The sequence below is a fragment of the Bactrocera neohumeralis genome, chromosome 2 (assembly GCF_024586455.1).
Source record: "Bactrocera neohumeralis isolate Rockhampton chromosome 2, APGP_CSIRO_Bneo_wtdbg2-racon-allhic-juicebox.fasta_v2, whole genome shotgun sequence".
NCBI lineage: Eukaryota > Metazoa > Arthropoda > Insecta > Diptera > Tephritidae > Bactrocera > Bactrocera neohumeralis.
In genome coordinates, this window is record NC_065919.1 from 8,545,629 (window position 1) to 8,561,218 (window position 15,590).

The 15,590-nt window shown below is 32.6% G+C and overlaps 3 protein-coding genes across 3 annotated transcripts; 2 read left to right on the forward strand and 1 right to left on the reverse strand.

Annotated features, from left to right (window-relative positions):
- The first annotated feature begins 556 nt into the window (after positions 1 to 556).
- LOC126757414 (uncharacterized) lies at positions 557 to 7,994 on the forward strand. Its single transcript, XM_050471356.1, has 3 exons — positions 557 to 821; positions 1,865 to 2,018; positions 7,300 to 7,994. Exons 1-3 carry the CDS (start codon positions 673 to 675, stop codon positions 7,660 to 7,662), a joined length of 666 nt encoding a protein of 221 aa, XP_050327313.1. The 5' UTR covers positions 557 to 672; the 3' UTR covers positions 7,663 to 7,994.
- A 1,218-nt stretch (positions 7,995 to 9,212) lies between these two features.
- LOC126755636 (beta-catenin-like protein 1) lies at positions 9,213 to 11,463 on the forward strand. The gene is made up of 5 exons (XM_050468390.1): positions 9,213 to 9,349; positions 9,408 to 9,960; positions 10,035 to 10,903; positions 10,969 to 11,164; positions 11,232 to 11,463. Exons 1-5 carry the CDS (start codon positions 9,320 to 9,322, stop codon positions 11,318 to 11,320), a joined length of 1,737 nt encoding a protein of 578 aa, XP_050324347.1. The 5' UTR covers positions 9,213 to 9,319; the 3' UTR covers positions 11,321 to 11,463.
- LOC126756129 (succinate--CoA ligase [ADP-forming] subunit beta, mitochondrial) lies at positions 11,353 to 15,356 on the reverse strand. The gene is made up of 7 exons (XM_050469013.1): positions 15,141 to 15,356; positions 14,731 to 14,834; positions 13,900 to 14,052; positions 13,674 to 13,836; positions 13,351 to 13,615; positions 12,352 to 12,776; positions 11,353 to 12,277 (listed from the first exon to the last, which is right to left on the reverse strand). Exons 1-7 carry the CDS (start codon positions 15,204 to 15,206, stop codon positions 12,104 to 12,106), a joined length of 1,350 nt encoding a protein of 449 aa, XP_050324970.1. The 5' UTR covers positions 15,207 to 15,356; the 3' UTR covers positions 11,353 to 12,103.
- Between the last annotated feature and the right edge of the window lie 234 nt (positions 15,357 to 15,590).

The following is a 15,590-nucleotide window of genomic DNA, read 5'->3' on the forward strand; positions in this document are numbered from 1 at the left end:
TTTGAAAATTCTAGAGAGACACGGAAGGTCGGAAGTCGGTTTCAATTAATATTCTACTCTCCTACAAAAGAGACAAAATTGCACACATACGTATACATATATTATTGAGCAACCACGTATTTGCAACAGACTTAACCGTTTTAGCCAAATTTTTTTTTTTGGTTTTTCCTCAGTAATAATTTTGGACTACTCATTAATAATTTTTGAGTCTGTCCGGGCAGTTAATGCAATATATTAACAGTGAACACCATTCAAAAAGCGACTCAATGTTATGAACATGTCGCATAATCTTAAATCGTAATGCTTGAAAGCGAGCCAGCGACAAAAATATGAAAAATATCGGCAAGCATGCGACAGCAGTCAAAACAATCTCAAGCACTCAATACAAATTGAGCGCAAAGACATTTGTTGGAGGCCAGCGTAAAAGAGCAACGCACTCACCATGCTTGCTCACCGAATACACCACAAAGTCTCTATGGTAGGCGGTATATAAAGCATAGTGACATAGAAAATTTCATGTCATTTCAAAAATTACGGCCCGTACGTAAATAACAAATAGTTGACTGCTGTGCTGTGCTGTGGTGGTGTTGCTCGCGCTTGACCATAACGAAAACGAAAGTGTCAAATATACATACAAATATATATTGAACGTCTAAATAAACGAGTGTTAAAATGAAAGCGTTCGTCGTAGCCGGTATTTGCTTGATTAGCATTGTTAGTTTAAGCTCTGCACAATTCTCCAATGGACGCGTTTTGGATCCACCCAATCCACAATTGTGCGCTCAAAGGATTATACACGAAAAGACACCCGATGGCAAAGGGTGAGTATCCGCACTGCAGCATGTAGGCGATAAACCATTGTTTAAAGAATGTCTGAAAGGGCATTTGGCTGCTAAATAAAAATATTTGAGCGTCTATACAAATTATGTATATTTGTGAAATTCAAAACGTATAAGTTTAAAAGTGCAAAACGAAGTCTATTTCATAGAAAAAAAAAGAAAAATATCTCAGAATGAAAAATTTTATAAAAAATATATATTTCTTAAAAATATTATTACTCACAAAGTTGAATAATTTTTAAACTTTTTTGAAAAATATTAACGGTCTTACCAGTCAACTAAAATTTTAATTTAAAAACACTTGAGTGACCACATTTCAACAAATAAGTGCTGCATCTATTATGTTATACTTTGTTCTTCATTCTTGTTTTTTTTTTTTTGAACCAAACTTTTTTGGTTTTTGGAAAAATCGTTTAGTAGTTATCAGCACTCTACTGAATGTCAATTAACAAAAAATTTTATATAAGAAATAAAATAATATATGTACGTGTGAAAACATTTTAACTAAAAAAACTATTTACTGTTAACAAATAAATATTGGTAAATTAAATCTATTTTTATACATAAAAAAGAACTCAAATCCAGCCAATTTTTTCTCAAATATTTAATTTTTTTTACATTTTATAACAAATACCAAAATATTGCAATATATAACAACAACAAAAATTTATTAAATATTACATTATAGTTTTAAAGTTAATGTTCAATGTTTCTAATCACTCTTTATAAGCAGTATAAAAAAATATTGATTTAAAATTTAATCATGTATAACTGTTATCAATATTTTATTATTGAACCGCAAGCAATTTTCCCTTAAAAAATATTATATTTTTTTATAGAGAATTAAAAATAAAGCACATATGCGCGCCTACCAGATAATACACACTTCTTCTTTATAAATACCACATTAAGTATATAATAATACAATTATAAAGCATATTTTTTTTTAAATATAATAGTATTATATTTTTTATTATTATGATAATTTATATATCATAAATATAATTAATATTGTTTTTCTACAGCTACTTCTTCTCGTGGCGCGACCCACAATTGAAGGGTGTGGAAGAAGACTGGTTGACAGGCAGAAACTTCTGTCGCAGACGTTGCATGGACTTGGTTTCATTGGAAACTAGCTTAGAAAACGAATGGATTAAGCAACGCGTGGTTAACGAAAATGTGAGTAATTAACTCCAAATTTCTTGTTATGAATATTCAGAAATGAAATTTGCAGCCTAAAAAAAAATACAATATACTATAATATTTATTAATATGTATATAATATCCTATATAATTCTTTTATTTCATAAATTGTAAGAAAAGTGGTTTTAAATCACTATAAAAATTTACAAAAATACGTCAACATTAAGGGAGTTATGTGCATAAATAAATAATATGCCCTTTTGACTAATAAAACAATAATTCGACAATTATAGAAAATATTTTTAATTAACATTAAATAATTAATTAATATTTTCTTCACATACCTTCCAAAAAACCTTTTTTATTTGCGCTACATATTAGGTAGTGGGAAGCGCATAAGCTTACGTTTTTAAGCACAAAAGACTTTTGCAGCGAACTTGTCAATGATATTCACCTCAAATGAGTATTACCAATTCGTCTTTGTTGAATTTGCAACTCAAAACAATTTTGCACTTAACAAAAGTAAAAGTTTGTATGTAAATAAAGCATTTTGTGGAAAGTGAAACCCAATTGGAGCCGTAAACAAACACACGCCTAACCAATAAAACATAATGCCGCTGCCGACACACAAACTTATTGTCGAAATACACCATTGAGCGCAAACGCAATGAAGGTTTGCATACATTTCTCTGTCAAAATGTTGTCAACGCGCAACACAAATTTTGTAGAGAAATGTCAAAACGAAAAAAACCAGACAATACAATTATTCAAAGTCATTTACAAAAACTGTGAGTGTTAATTTTGGTTACTGCATAAATAATTGCTTATAGCCGCCAGCTGCTATTAGCTGCTCTTACGCGCATTCATTCATTTCTAACACACATATGACTCGGCAGCTCATTTTCACTTCAATTGTTGGTGTTTCTTTTATATCAACACAATTAAAGCCTTTTCTCATTTTGTTAGTTAAATATGTTTATTTTGTACAAGTTCGCACTTTATGCACACGGCTAATCAAGGTATGTGTAAGTAGTTAATTATTCAAGAGTCTTAGTTTAATGAATGGGTCAAACAAGTGTTTCAAAAAGTCGCACTTTGCTCACTTAAAAACTTTTTAACTCGAAAATATTATGTTTATTTAAATGTAGGTCACTTTTAGCACATTGACAGACAGTAATAACCTTATAATATGCAATTAATGATAGTTAGCGACTCTCAAAGATGGGTTGAATTAAATTCTTGTTGACATTTTAGCATAATCTCCAAACTATAGGATATTCTGTGAATGATACATGAAATATCGTTTTTTTCCAAACAAATGATATTCCAAACCATCACTACAAAGAACCGTTCCCACAACAGTCGGGTCTACGAAACGACAACGAACGTGGATGTTTATCCGATCAAGAACTGTCAACCCGGCAAAATCTGCCGCTATAATAATAACAACAACAACAGGTTCTTAGTTCCACTTCACGTTTCAAACTGCCGCATGCTGTTTTTCTAACACCTCCTCGCCTGCAAACGAGCCTCAGAGTATACATATTTCAAACTTGAATTTTTCAAGAAGCATGCCACAAACCGATAAAGCAGTTAGCAGTAGTGAGAACGCCACTTTTTTTTAGTTTTTTTTACTAAACTATTGCCTTGGAGAGTGGCTAATATAACAAACAACTGTTATAAAATAAACATAAGAAGGCTGAGGTTATCTCACTTGAATGCGCTGTTCACTTACTCTCTTGTATGGAAATCAATTAAAATTTTTGAGAGCGCGTAGAACATAATCACAGCACGAAAATTATAGTGGCAACAAATAGAGCTTTCAACATTAGTTATGTCATAAATTTCTTAAATATAGTAAAATTAGTCAAATTCAATTAAAATATAGTTTGCATATAAAATGAAGTTCATTGCCAAAAATTATATGCAGATACTCGGTCTGCTAATGGCAATAATAAAATGTAATAATCTCCACATTTTATGCAGACACGCCAACTTTTTAGCACTCATTAAAATCTGATTTACATATGTACATACATACAAAATTGTATCCCCATTTTTCAAATGCTAATGATTTCAACATTTTGCCACGCTAAAATGCGATGGTCGCACATGAATAAAATATTTCACACAAAAACCGTTATAATTGAAGTTTTCCCAACCCATAAAGTTCAATGTGAAAATTAGTTTTTCGCGCGGCAACGAAATGTGCAAAGTGTAAGAAATTGGCCGGTGCCAACTGGTGCCACCGCTTGTAGTGGCGCCGAGGCGTCCAAAACGTATGCATAACGGTTTATGCGCCCATATGCATATATGTCTGTATGTAATCATATAAGTATATCTAAATGCTCGTATGATTTTAGCTGCCGACCTGCGATTGGGAAAAACTAATTTTCCACATCGTTAATAAACTCGGCGAAACCGTGTGGCAAACAAACAGTGTTATGGATAATTGAGTGCTGAGGATACACGTAAAATGTTGCAATATAATTAAAGCAAAAAAATTCACCAAACGAATGATGCAGTGCGGAATTAATGCAAATTTTCGCAATCTTTTGGTGGAAGAGGAAGTAAATGCGGCAAATTATCTAATATGCATAATTGAAAGTAATCAGGTATTATTGGTGTTCGCAGTCGTTAACATGGAAGCACTTGGGTCGAGTTTTATCTTTTCAGAAAAAGTGCAATGCAAGTAAAAATTATTGAAAGTAAAGTATGAAAAGTAATTAAAGTATACTTTGGTTGCCATAATTTGACACTGTGTCCTAAATTTGTGTACAAATTGGTACCATAAAGTCTTAATAAAAACTTTACAACTAGCTAACTAGCTTCGTTACAACTAGCTTAAATGCTATTCTCCATATAAAATACTCAGGGATATGAAAATTAAGAGCACAATTGGACATCTGACAATTTTCCGAGCTGATACTATAAAGAATTTCGCCGACCAAACTCATTGAATGTTTAACAACAAATGCTTCATTATAATTTTGGAAAATTATATTAACTTAAATATTGAGAAAATGAAGAATTTTAAAAATAGTTTGCTATGGTACGAAGAAAATTCAAATAATAATACATATATAGCAGCTGATTGTTCATGAGTTGACATTTATGCAAATGCAGCTGTCATAGAGATTTAGTCCTTAAATAGTACTTATTTATTTATTATTTAAATTGGCCAAAACTATTTATGTGAAATATAGTCGAAAAAGTTTTTTCGCATTTCTAATCAAACTTCAACTTATTTTTGTTTTTATATTTATACTGATAAATAAATAATCAAATATGTATCATTTTGTTCGACCACTTTTAGCCATTTTTCCGCTAGAGACATTATTCCATCGGTGTAAATTGAAATTTCTAAATTTCCAGAACAGAAGGGAGCTAACCATTGTCGTGCTCCACGAGCTGATACACTGGCATTCTTTCCTTTTTATACAAAAATTTCAAAATATAGCGTATTTCTTCATTAATGGACGCATTTTAGCTAAGAATTCTTTTTAATTTTGAAACCTGCTAACTATCAGGTCTCAAATTTGAGGCAATATTTACGCTAGAGCCTGTTTTGTGAATAGTAACTAGTCACAAAATGAGACTTTATCTCAAAATGTCTCAAATACAGACTAAAAGACTGGTTACAGAAACCCGCTATTAATTGCATTGTTAAAAAAATCTCATATTTCTGGTATTTCTTGTGGTGTCTTTAACACCTTCCTCAAAATGCACATTTATTTGGAAAACGCAGAGTGTCTGATTTATTCCAAAAGTATTTGTCCCTTGGGAGGCAATAAGGAACCTCCTTTTAAAACATTTCGCAGACACCTCAAAGCTGTTAACACGCTGTATATACACATATATAGGTCGTATATATATACATAAGTTGTATATGCTATCCAAACTGCATATCTGCACTCACTTTCTTCTTAATTGGTGTCACCACAAAAGGGCTTGCCCACTGCTGTTCGACGCTGCAGCGACCGATAAGCAAATGAAGCGCTGTTAAAAAGCATGAATTTATGCCGCCAAGCGCACACACGCATACATACAAAACTGCTTGCATATGTATGATAACTGCACACCATTATTGCCTCTGTCACAAGCATTTCCGCGCTTCTCTACGGCTGATTGGCCCTTCAGCTTAACACCGTTATTATTTGTTTATTGTTTCTTAAACCGTTATTACCGTTGTTGTTGTTGTTTATTCACTATATGTCGTGTAAGAGAAAGTGAAAATCAAATATTTACTATATTATGACTGAGGTGTGATCCGTTAAAGTCGAATGTCAATGGTAGTGGCGGCGCAGGCATTAACTCAACTAATGAAACTGCAAACAACTGCATATACATATATACATGCGAACGAGTCATGTATTTGCATGCATACATATATACCAATGTATATGTACCAAAGTATACATTAAGCACACACATGCACTTGTTTGGTCACAATTGTAAATGCAAGTAAGCTACTAGAGGCATTCAAAAAATATTTATGAATTATGTGTCGGATATTTAACGTATTTTATTTTATTTACCGTATTTTACTTGACAGTAATGAGCCACTTAACACGTTTGCTATGCCACTTTCCACCACACAACAATGGAGTTGGTGGCACATTGTTTTTTGTCAGCTTAGTTTGAGCTTTTTATTACCAGCGCATTTTAAACCGATCAAACCATTTTAACGGTTTATTGTTTTGGTTCTTTGTATGATTGGCGTGGAAATTTTGTATTACTTTGCGTCTTCCATGCAATATGCAAGTAGCTGACGACTAACAATTAGTAAGCGGAACATACATACATACATATGTGTGTACATATATGCATATTTATAATGCAATGGATAACGGTGTCAGCACTATTTATATATTTTATGCGCGCATGCGTGAACGCCTTTTAAGTCACAAAATATCAAGAAATAATAAAACCCTTTACAGGTGCGTTTTTATAACATAAAAGGGTATAAAAAATATGTACATACCTTGATAACTGCGAACAATCTGAACTGTTTTTCGGAAATTATTTTCGATAAAAAATCGATGCTTAATTTCGTGAAGATTTCTTGTCAAAAAAAAAGGTTTCAAGAAAAGTACTAGTTTTTTATCGATCAGTTTGACAAGACTATTATATTGTACATCCGACGTTCTTACTATGTAGGTTATTACAAACTTCTGTTCAGGGTATAAATATAATGTTCTTATAATTATTTCTAACTTATAGTTGTAAAATTATACAAATATATACATAATTTAAGCAATAATTTACATTTAAAACATTTCAAAAGTATACAAAAACCACTTTATTTTGATTTCAGGTGAAATATATCTGGACCAGTGGTCGTCTCTGCGACTTCAAGGGTTGTGACCGTCCCGATTTGCAGCCCACCAACGTCAATGGCTGGTTCTGGACCGCTACTCTGCAAAAATTAGCTCCAACTTCCGAGCGCTCCCAGGGTGATTGGTCGCCAAGCGGCGGTATTGGTCTGCCCCAGCCCGACAACCGTGAATACAAACAGAACGGTGCTCCCGAAAACTGCTTAGCTCTGCTCAACCAATTCTACAATGATGGCGTCAACTGGCATGACGTTGCCTGCCATCACAAGAAACCATTCGTGTGCGAGGAAAACGATGCCTTGCTGAAGTACGTCCGCTATACAAACCCAAACTTGCGCATTTAAATGTGGCATTGTTTTGAAATGTTTGCATAGAAAGTAGAGCAAATGGTGTGTGCAACCGTACACGAAATTGCTAGAGTGAAACCAAAAATGTTTTCTATCATATAAAATGTTAATCTATTTAACGCAGATACTCATAAGGGCAATGCATATTTTCATTTTTTCTTTCTTGTTTATCCTACTCTGTTCTATGTCCTTATTTTAAGCAGTCAAAAGCTAGCAAAGTTTATGTACCATACTTATGTTCGTTTGTGCTTAATTAACTACATACATATGTAAACAAGGACATACCTTCGAAGATTTTACGCTTTCTGAATTTTCTGATACTTTCTTAAACTCTCATTATTTAGTTAAATAATATTTTTGTATTAATTTATGATTATAATATATAAAAACGTCGAAAAATTCTCTAATCTTTTATTTATTGATAATTATTGTACATATACTATATGTATGTATATCAACATAGTAGTATTAATAGTAAGTATGGATTGTATATGAACAAAATTATTTTGAATTGGTCCTTTAAACTGAGTACTTAATAATACTACAACCAGTAACAAGTTCGATTTTTGAGCGAAAGAAGAGAGTGTGTGAGTGTTTAATGGTTTCTTGCTTACAAATGGTCATATGATTGATAATATGCAAAAACTTGATTTTGAAAATTTCTATTCTATTATCATTAGAATTACTGTTATGCTAATTGAGGGGGGGCACGATCCGATTACTTTGGCGGAGGGGTAAAAAAACCGAATTTCCGTATAAATGGGGTATGTACGGATAGGGGAGCTTCTCCAGAGGAGGAATATTCAAAAATAATGTAAAAATTACTAATATTTTTTAAAATATTCACGATTAATAGTTCAAAAATTTGCACTAAGAAAACATGTTATTTCTCTATGTTTCACAAAATTTTTTCACATTTTTTACTTTGTATATTTAAAATACACACTCTAAGCTTCGAAATAAGCTTACATTTCACTTTTAATTTGTTATATTTTACCTAAATTTATTAATTTAAAAATCACTTAGCACAGTCATCGTTGAAAAGGTTAGATTGTTTACAATTATGAGGAAAACGAGCCTTGCCCACATCTTAAACAGTAAATATGTAGGATTTTTAACAATTTTTCTTTGTTTGTTTAACGCGTGATTCTTTTTTCTATATTAACTATAAAAAAATACTTTCTACATATGTATATGTGTAATACGTAATTTATGTGACTGAAGACTTTCGCGAAGTACTCCTTTCTGCATTGGCGGCCTTCGGCCGCGCTTTAAAAAAATAACTCTGGCCGAGCGAATACCCGGGGTGACTGAAGTACTATCGCGTAGTACTCCTTTCTGCGTTAAAAATAAAAAAATATATTGACTTTTTGTTATAAAGTAGTGAAAGAATATATTCATTCAAATTAATTAATTATACATATGCATATATATTTTTTTTAAGAATTTTTGCATTAACACTGCATTGTCGACATCTCGCCAGTTAAGTGTCACATGAAAAATATAAGCCTGGTAACCTTTTAGTTTTAAATTAAAGTGGCAACATCTTTGTTCTCATGCCGCATTAATTGTCAAAATAAAAAATATTGTAAACATTCTTGAAGGGAGTTTTTAACATTCTTAATTATAAAAATATCACTAATATCAATTAAATATGGATGTCGGTGAACTACTGTCTTTCAAGGTAAGAAACACGGTAATTTGAAAACAATAATGATTTTACCACCGCAATAACCCTACAGCCAGAGCAGACTCCAAAACGTCCTCATGATGAAGATGATGATTACTTATTGAATCCCTCGGAGGATAGATCTACACGAGATGTTAAACGGGATGAAAAATCAAAACGACTGCGCCGCATTGAGCAAGCCAAGGAGTCAGCAGATTTCGTGAAGCCTGACGTTCCATCATTAGATTCCTTTTTCGGTCCTGAGCTGACCGAAGAAGAGCGAATTAATATATTGAATTATGTAGAAAACGAAGATGCGGAAGGTGACGTACTTGATGAAGTTGGACTTAAGAAATTGCTACTGGTTTTTGAAAAACGTAATTTAAAAAACCAGGAAATGAGAATCAAATATCCTGATAACCCAGAAAAGTTTATGGAATCTGAAGTTGATCTGCATTCAGTAATACAAGAGTTGAAAGGCGTTGCAACAGTGCCAGATCTTTACCCAGTATTGGTGGAATTGCATGGCATACCCAGTATCTTGGAATTACTAGCACATCCAAATACAGACATAGCTGTTGCAATTGTAGATCTCTTGCAAGAAGTCACCGATGTAGATATATTAGGTAAGGAAGTCTGTACCCTTAAACGATTGAAAATTAATTACTTTTAAATTAATTGTATGAATAAAATATTACAGGAGAGAGTAGTGAGGGAGCAGAAATTTTGATTGAAGCTTTACGTAAACAACAAGTCTGTGCACTTTTAGTACAAAATTTAGAACGTCTCAACGAAGAAGTGAAAGAAGAAGCAGATGGAGTTCATAACTCTTTGGCCATCGTAGAAAATTTAACAGAAATGCACAGTGACATTGTGAGAGAAGCAGCTGAGCAAGGCCTACTTGCTTGGCTACTTAAAAGGCTCAAACAAAAGTCACCTTTTGATCCCAATAAACTATATTGTAGTGAAATACTTTCCATACTAATACAAACAAACAATGATAATCGTCTAATGCTTGGCACTATTGATGGCATTGATGTATTACTGCAACAGCTAGCTATTTATAAGCGACATGATCCATCCTCTACGGAGGAACAGGAATACATGGAAAATCTATTCAATTGCCTTTGTTCAGCGTTGATGGCGAAAGAAAACAGGGATCGTTTTTTGAAAGGCGAAGGCTTGCAGCTTATGAATTTAATGTTGCGAGAGAAAAAGATGTCACGAAATGGTTCGCTGAAAGTGCTTGATCATGCCATGTCTGGACCAGATGGTCGTGAAAATTGTAATAAATTCGTTGACATACTTGGACTTCGTACAATTTTCCCATTGTTCATGAAGACACCGAAACGCACTAAGAAACACCTATTATCATCCGATGAACACGAGGAGCATGTTTGTTCAGTGATAGCTTCGATGCTGAGAAATTGTAGAGGAGCGCAACGACAAAGACTGTTATCGAAATTCACCGAGAATGACCACGAAAAAGTAGATCGGTTGCTAGAGTTGCATTTGAAATACTTGGAAAAAGTAGAAACCGTAGACCGGGATATAGATCAACAAGAAAAGGTAGCTAGATTATGCTAATTATTCTAGATTCCTAATTTAAACGCGTACATTTTTTTATTATTTAGAATACAGAAATCGATGAAGACGAGGAGGCAGAAAATAACTACATCAAGCGATTGACAGGCGGACTTTTCACGTTGCAGCGAATAGACTATATTATTTTAGAAGTATCAGCTACTGCGGATACGGTAAAGCAACGAGTTGTACAAATTTTGAATTTACGCGGTTCATCAATGAAAACTATCAGGAATGTTATGCGAGGTTTGTACTTATTATTTCATACTCAACATAACATTAAATAAAAAACAAAATAAACTATTAATTATAGAATACGCCGGGAATTTGGGCGACGACGGTGATGCCGATTGGAAGGAACAAGAGCAATCACATATCGTTTCGTTAATTGATAGGTTCTAAAATATATTAATGAAACAAATAACTAAAGCATGTTCGTTTTTATGGAGCCGAAAACTTGTTTAATAAATTGCTTTTCGTATAATGTGCAAACGAATACATAAAATTTTGAAAAAATAAACGAATATTCCGTAGAAATTACTTAATTCATTTCGGTTTTTTGTCACAAGTGACTTTTTTCTTGGGTTTGCAAATGGGACTGCCACCTCCATCACTACCACTTTTTGGGCCAGGCTTTTTGCTAATTTTGAATTGGAATATATAATTAGTTTGATTCTATTAACAGGTTAATTTTTGGTGAAAAAAATAGTGTAAAGATTTCTGTTTAAAACAGCTGTTTTTCATACAATTTAATTGTTCAACAATGTGCTTTTATCTATGTGTAGTTACAATAAATTATTTTAAAATTAGAAGAAATAAAAAATAATAATATAAAATAGAGATTTTAACACAAATATACTAGAAGTTGCTTAGTGGCCACTACAACTACGCACGAATGAGAATAAAAGATAAAAGAAATTATAAGAAAAGCGGTTAACATAATAATTTGCAAAAATTGCGCCACAATTAGGTAAAATTTCAACTTTAATAACAAATATTGTACATTTAAAATATTTGCAACCTTTTACTTAAAATCATTTAACAATTTTTGCAAATCCTAAAAGGCCAATCTTAATTTCAGATCGTCTGGTGTTTTTTATACTTCGTATATAATTATGTTGTTTTGTTTTCGACGTGTATGTGTTGCTAATGTTGAACTACTTTTAATTCGAGAATCTGGAATATCTACTTCACACTGTCTGGGATCTCGAAGCTAACATCCATGTTCATTTCTCGCGCTAAATGGACAATTTGAGCCAAATGCACAGATAAATTGGCAGCTTCGTCCAAATCGTGACGGGGAATAATCCTCAAACCGGATTGACGAATCAATTCTCGTGCCTCGTTCACATTTGTGCCCTTAAACAAATACACAATAATAATTATTTGTACCAACATAATTTTTTCCAAAGAAATCAATCATCCGTATTTACCTGCAGTCTAACTACAATAGGCATTTTCATGTTCAAATCTTTGGCAGCTGCAATAATGCCCTCGGCGATAACATCACAACGCATAATACCACCGAAAATGTTTACTAGAATACAGTGAACTTTCGGGTCGGCAGTAATAATCTTGAAGGCTTCCTTCACAGCTTGTGCGGTTGCGCCGCCACCGACATCAAGGAAATTAGCTGGATCTCCGCCGTAGAGTTTAATAATATCCATGGTGGCCATGGCTAAACCAGCGCCGTTCACCATGCAGCCGATAGTGCCGTCTAAAGCAATGTAGTTCAGATCGAATTTAGCTGCCTCCACTTCTTTGGGGTCTTCTTGAGTCCAGTCACGCAATGCAAACAATTCCTTCTGACGAAATTCTGCATTATCATCAAAACGGAATTTAGCATCCAATGCGAAGACTAAGTTAAGATAAAATATTTATTTATATTAAAAATTTGTATTTTCGATAATTATATATTAGAAATGGAATGTGACAAATTTATACGAATTTCTACATTTTAGGGTCTACTAATGAACTTTTGTGCACCGGTATGTGGTATTTAGATACTTTTAATAAATCAATAACAATAATTTGTGTTTAAATATTTATAATACTCGATAATGTTAAGTTTTGAAAATGTCAATTTATATAAATGACATAATTTAAAAACAAATTATTTAACTGGCTATTTTAGAATTATTAAAAACTGTCGATTGCAAAAAGCTATTTAGTGTAACTGAATTACAAAATTATTTGTGATTACTAATTTAAGAGGCATATTACTTACAGGAACCTGCAGTTATTGTGGCATTAAAAAATGTTTGATAAAAAGAGATAAATATATATTTTTTAATGTGTTGACATTAATTCCATCGATTTACGTTTCGTAATTGATTGATGAAGTCATGGGTAATTTGGTTAATAATGATTAAATTAGATAAAATTATGTTAAATAGTTTAATGAAGTTTCTATGATTTTGCAAAATACTTACAGCCTTCGAGAGCATCCTCTGCATATGGATTAATTTCAATGAGTAAAGCGTCCTTCTTTACGAACAGCTGATACATGTTCATTAGCATTTTTACGGTTTCCTCTTGGAATTCGCCCAAACCAACAGAATTCACCACTTTAGCTGCTTGATCAGGTGTCAGTCCAACTTTAATATCAATTGGTTCATAAACAATAGCATCAGGGTTTTCGGCAGCTACTTCCTCAATATTAACACCACCTTGAGACGAAGCAATGATAACTGGACCCTTTTTTGAGTAGTTTTCAAATTAATAATTTTAAAGGGTAATATGTTTATATACAAACATTAAAGGCTCGCTCCATCATAACGGCAAAATAGAATTCGCGGCGTGGGAATTTTCGCTCCGCAACCATAACAGAATTACATATGCGGCCAGCAGCGCCAGTTTGCTTGGTTACTAAAAGTTGATTTACCATCTTGCTGCCAATTTCTTGAGCTTCGGTAGGTCTACGATTGAATTAAGTATTGTTAAATAATAGTGAATTTAAACTTTATTAAATCAGTTCTTACGTATTTACAACGCGTACACCACCCTTTAAGCCATTCTTAAAATGACCTTTTCCACGTCCACCAGCTAAAACTTGCGCTTTCAACACAAGATTATTCGTATCGAGTTTTTGGGCAATTTCTTTGGCTTCTTGACCAGACTTCGCTACGCCAAACCTGAAAAATGATTCACAATGTACACAAATTATCAGCACTAATAGAGTGTATTCTAACTCATCGTGACATATTCAACCATAAAGATAACATACGTACACGTAATATGACGTACTCGTATACAACTTAAATATTGTAAACAAGATTTCCGATTAAATATTAAATAGAAAAAATCTACTCTGAGTATTTTAATGTTTATTATGTTAAATAATTTAATTCATCCACTAGAAAATATTAGACCTAATTTATTGAGCAGTAAACAAACACACATATTTTTTTATTAATTTAACCATCGCCCTGAAATTACTATGTATGTATGCCAAACAGCAAATCTCAAGCTAGGTACAAAGTCTGCTTAATTTGCTCATTTAGCATCACAACTTTACTAATGTTGTTGATAAGCAACTAATTAAAATTGCGTAATTGTATAAGTTCAATATATGCTTTTCTGTTAGCATTATTGTTTTTGGGTTATTACAGAGGAAACACTAACACCCTTAGCGAAAATTTCAAACTTGTAGAATATCCGGAAAAATCATGTTTTGGGTTAACGATTCTAAGTCAAATAAAAATAACCAATGCACAAATAATATGTATACAACTTCAATAAATGTATGTTAAGCACACAATATTTGTTAAATAATTGATTAATCAGGTTATTTTAAATATGTATTGACTTACTTTGGAGTTGGGATACCGGCTTCATTAAGTAAAGTGTATGAAACATGTTCTTGAACATTAAGGTTCCTTTTCTGCAGACTTCCACTGGTGGCAAGCGCAAGAATCTGAAAAAAAAAACAAATTAAATTGCAAAAGAAAAATCGGTTAGGAGGTATGTATATGTTTGTGTATATTTGTTTACATTTACAAATTTAAAACTAATTAAAGAATACAATAATTACAAAAACTTTAATTAATTACGTCACTGATAATGAACCCTAAAAAGAAAGTCAGCTGAGAATTTGATAGTCAACAGTTGATCAAACGTTTTAGACCTTGCTAGTGAAGTCTCCTATCTTCACCTTCAACCCAACAACATACAGCCGAATCTCATCAATTATGTAAAAAATTTGCCAAAAAATCCACCATACCTTTTGCCCAACCTTTGGGTTTACGATTTCATTCAAAATACCCGTCCGAGACAATAAAGCAGCCATATTTAACTAGTGCGGTTGTAATTAAAAAATTAATATATTATATAGCGGTTGTAAATTATTCGGAAAATATATGAAAAAATCTATATTATTCCAACCACCAAAAATTGTCGACAGCAAATATGTGAGAAAAACGAGTGACTCGACTGTAGAAGAATCCTATACAATGTCAAATTCAAAGTGCTGCCAAGTCAAAACTGTTCCAATGAATCGAAACTTAAGGCATTTGTACACATAGATAAGTATAAACAACCAGTATTGGAGTTTGCAAACTACAATCGCTGTTTATTACAAAGAATAGTTCTGCCGGCACCTAGAATTGTAATTTCGTGTGATAAATACGTAAATAAACATTTAACAATTGGATTGTAATGATTACACATTTCT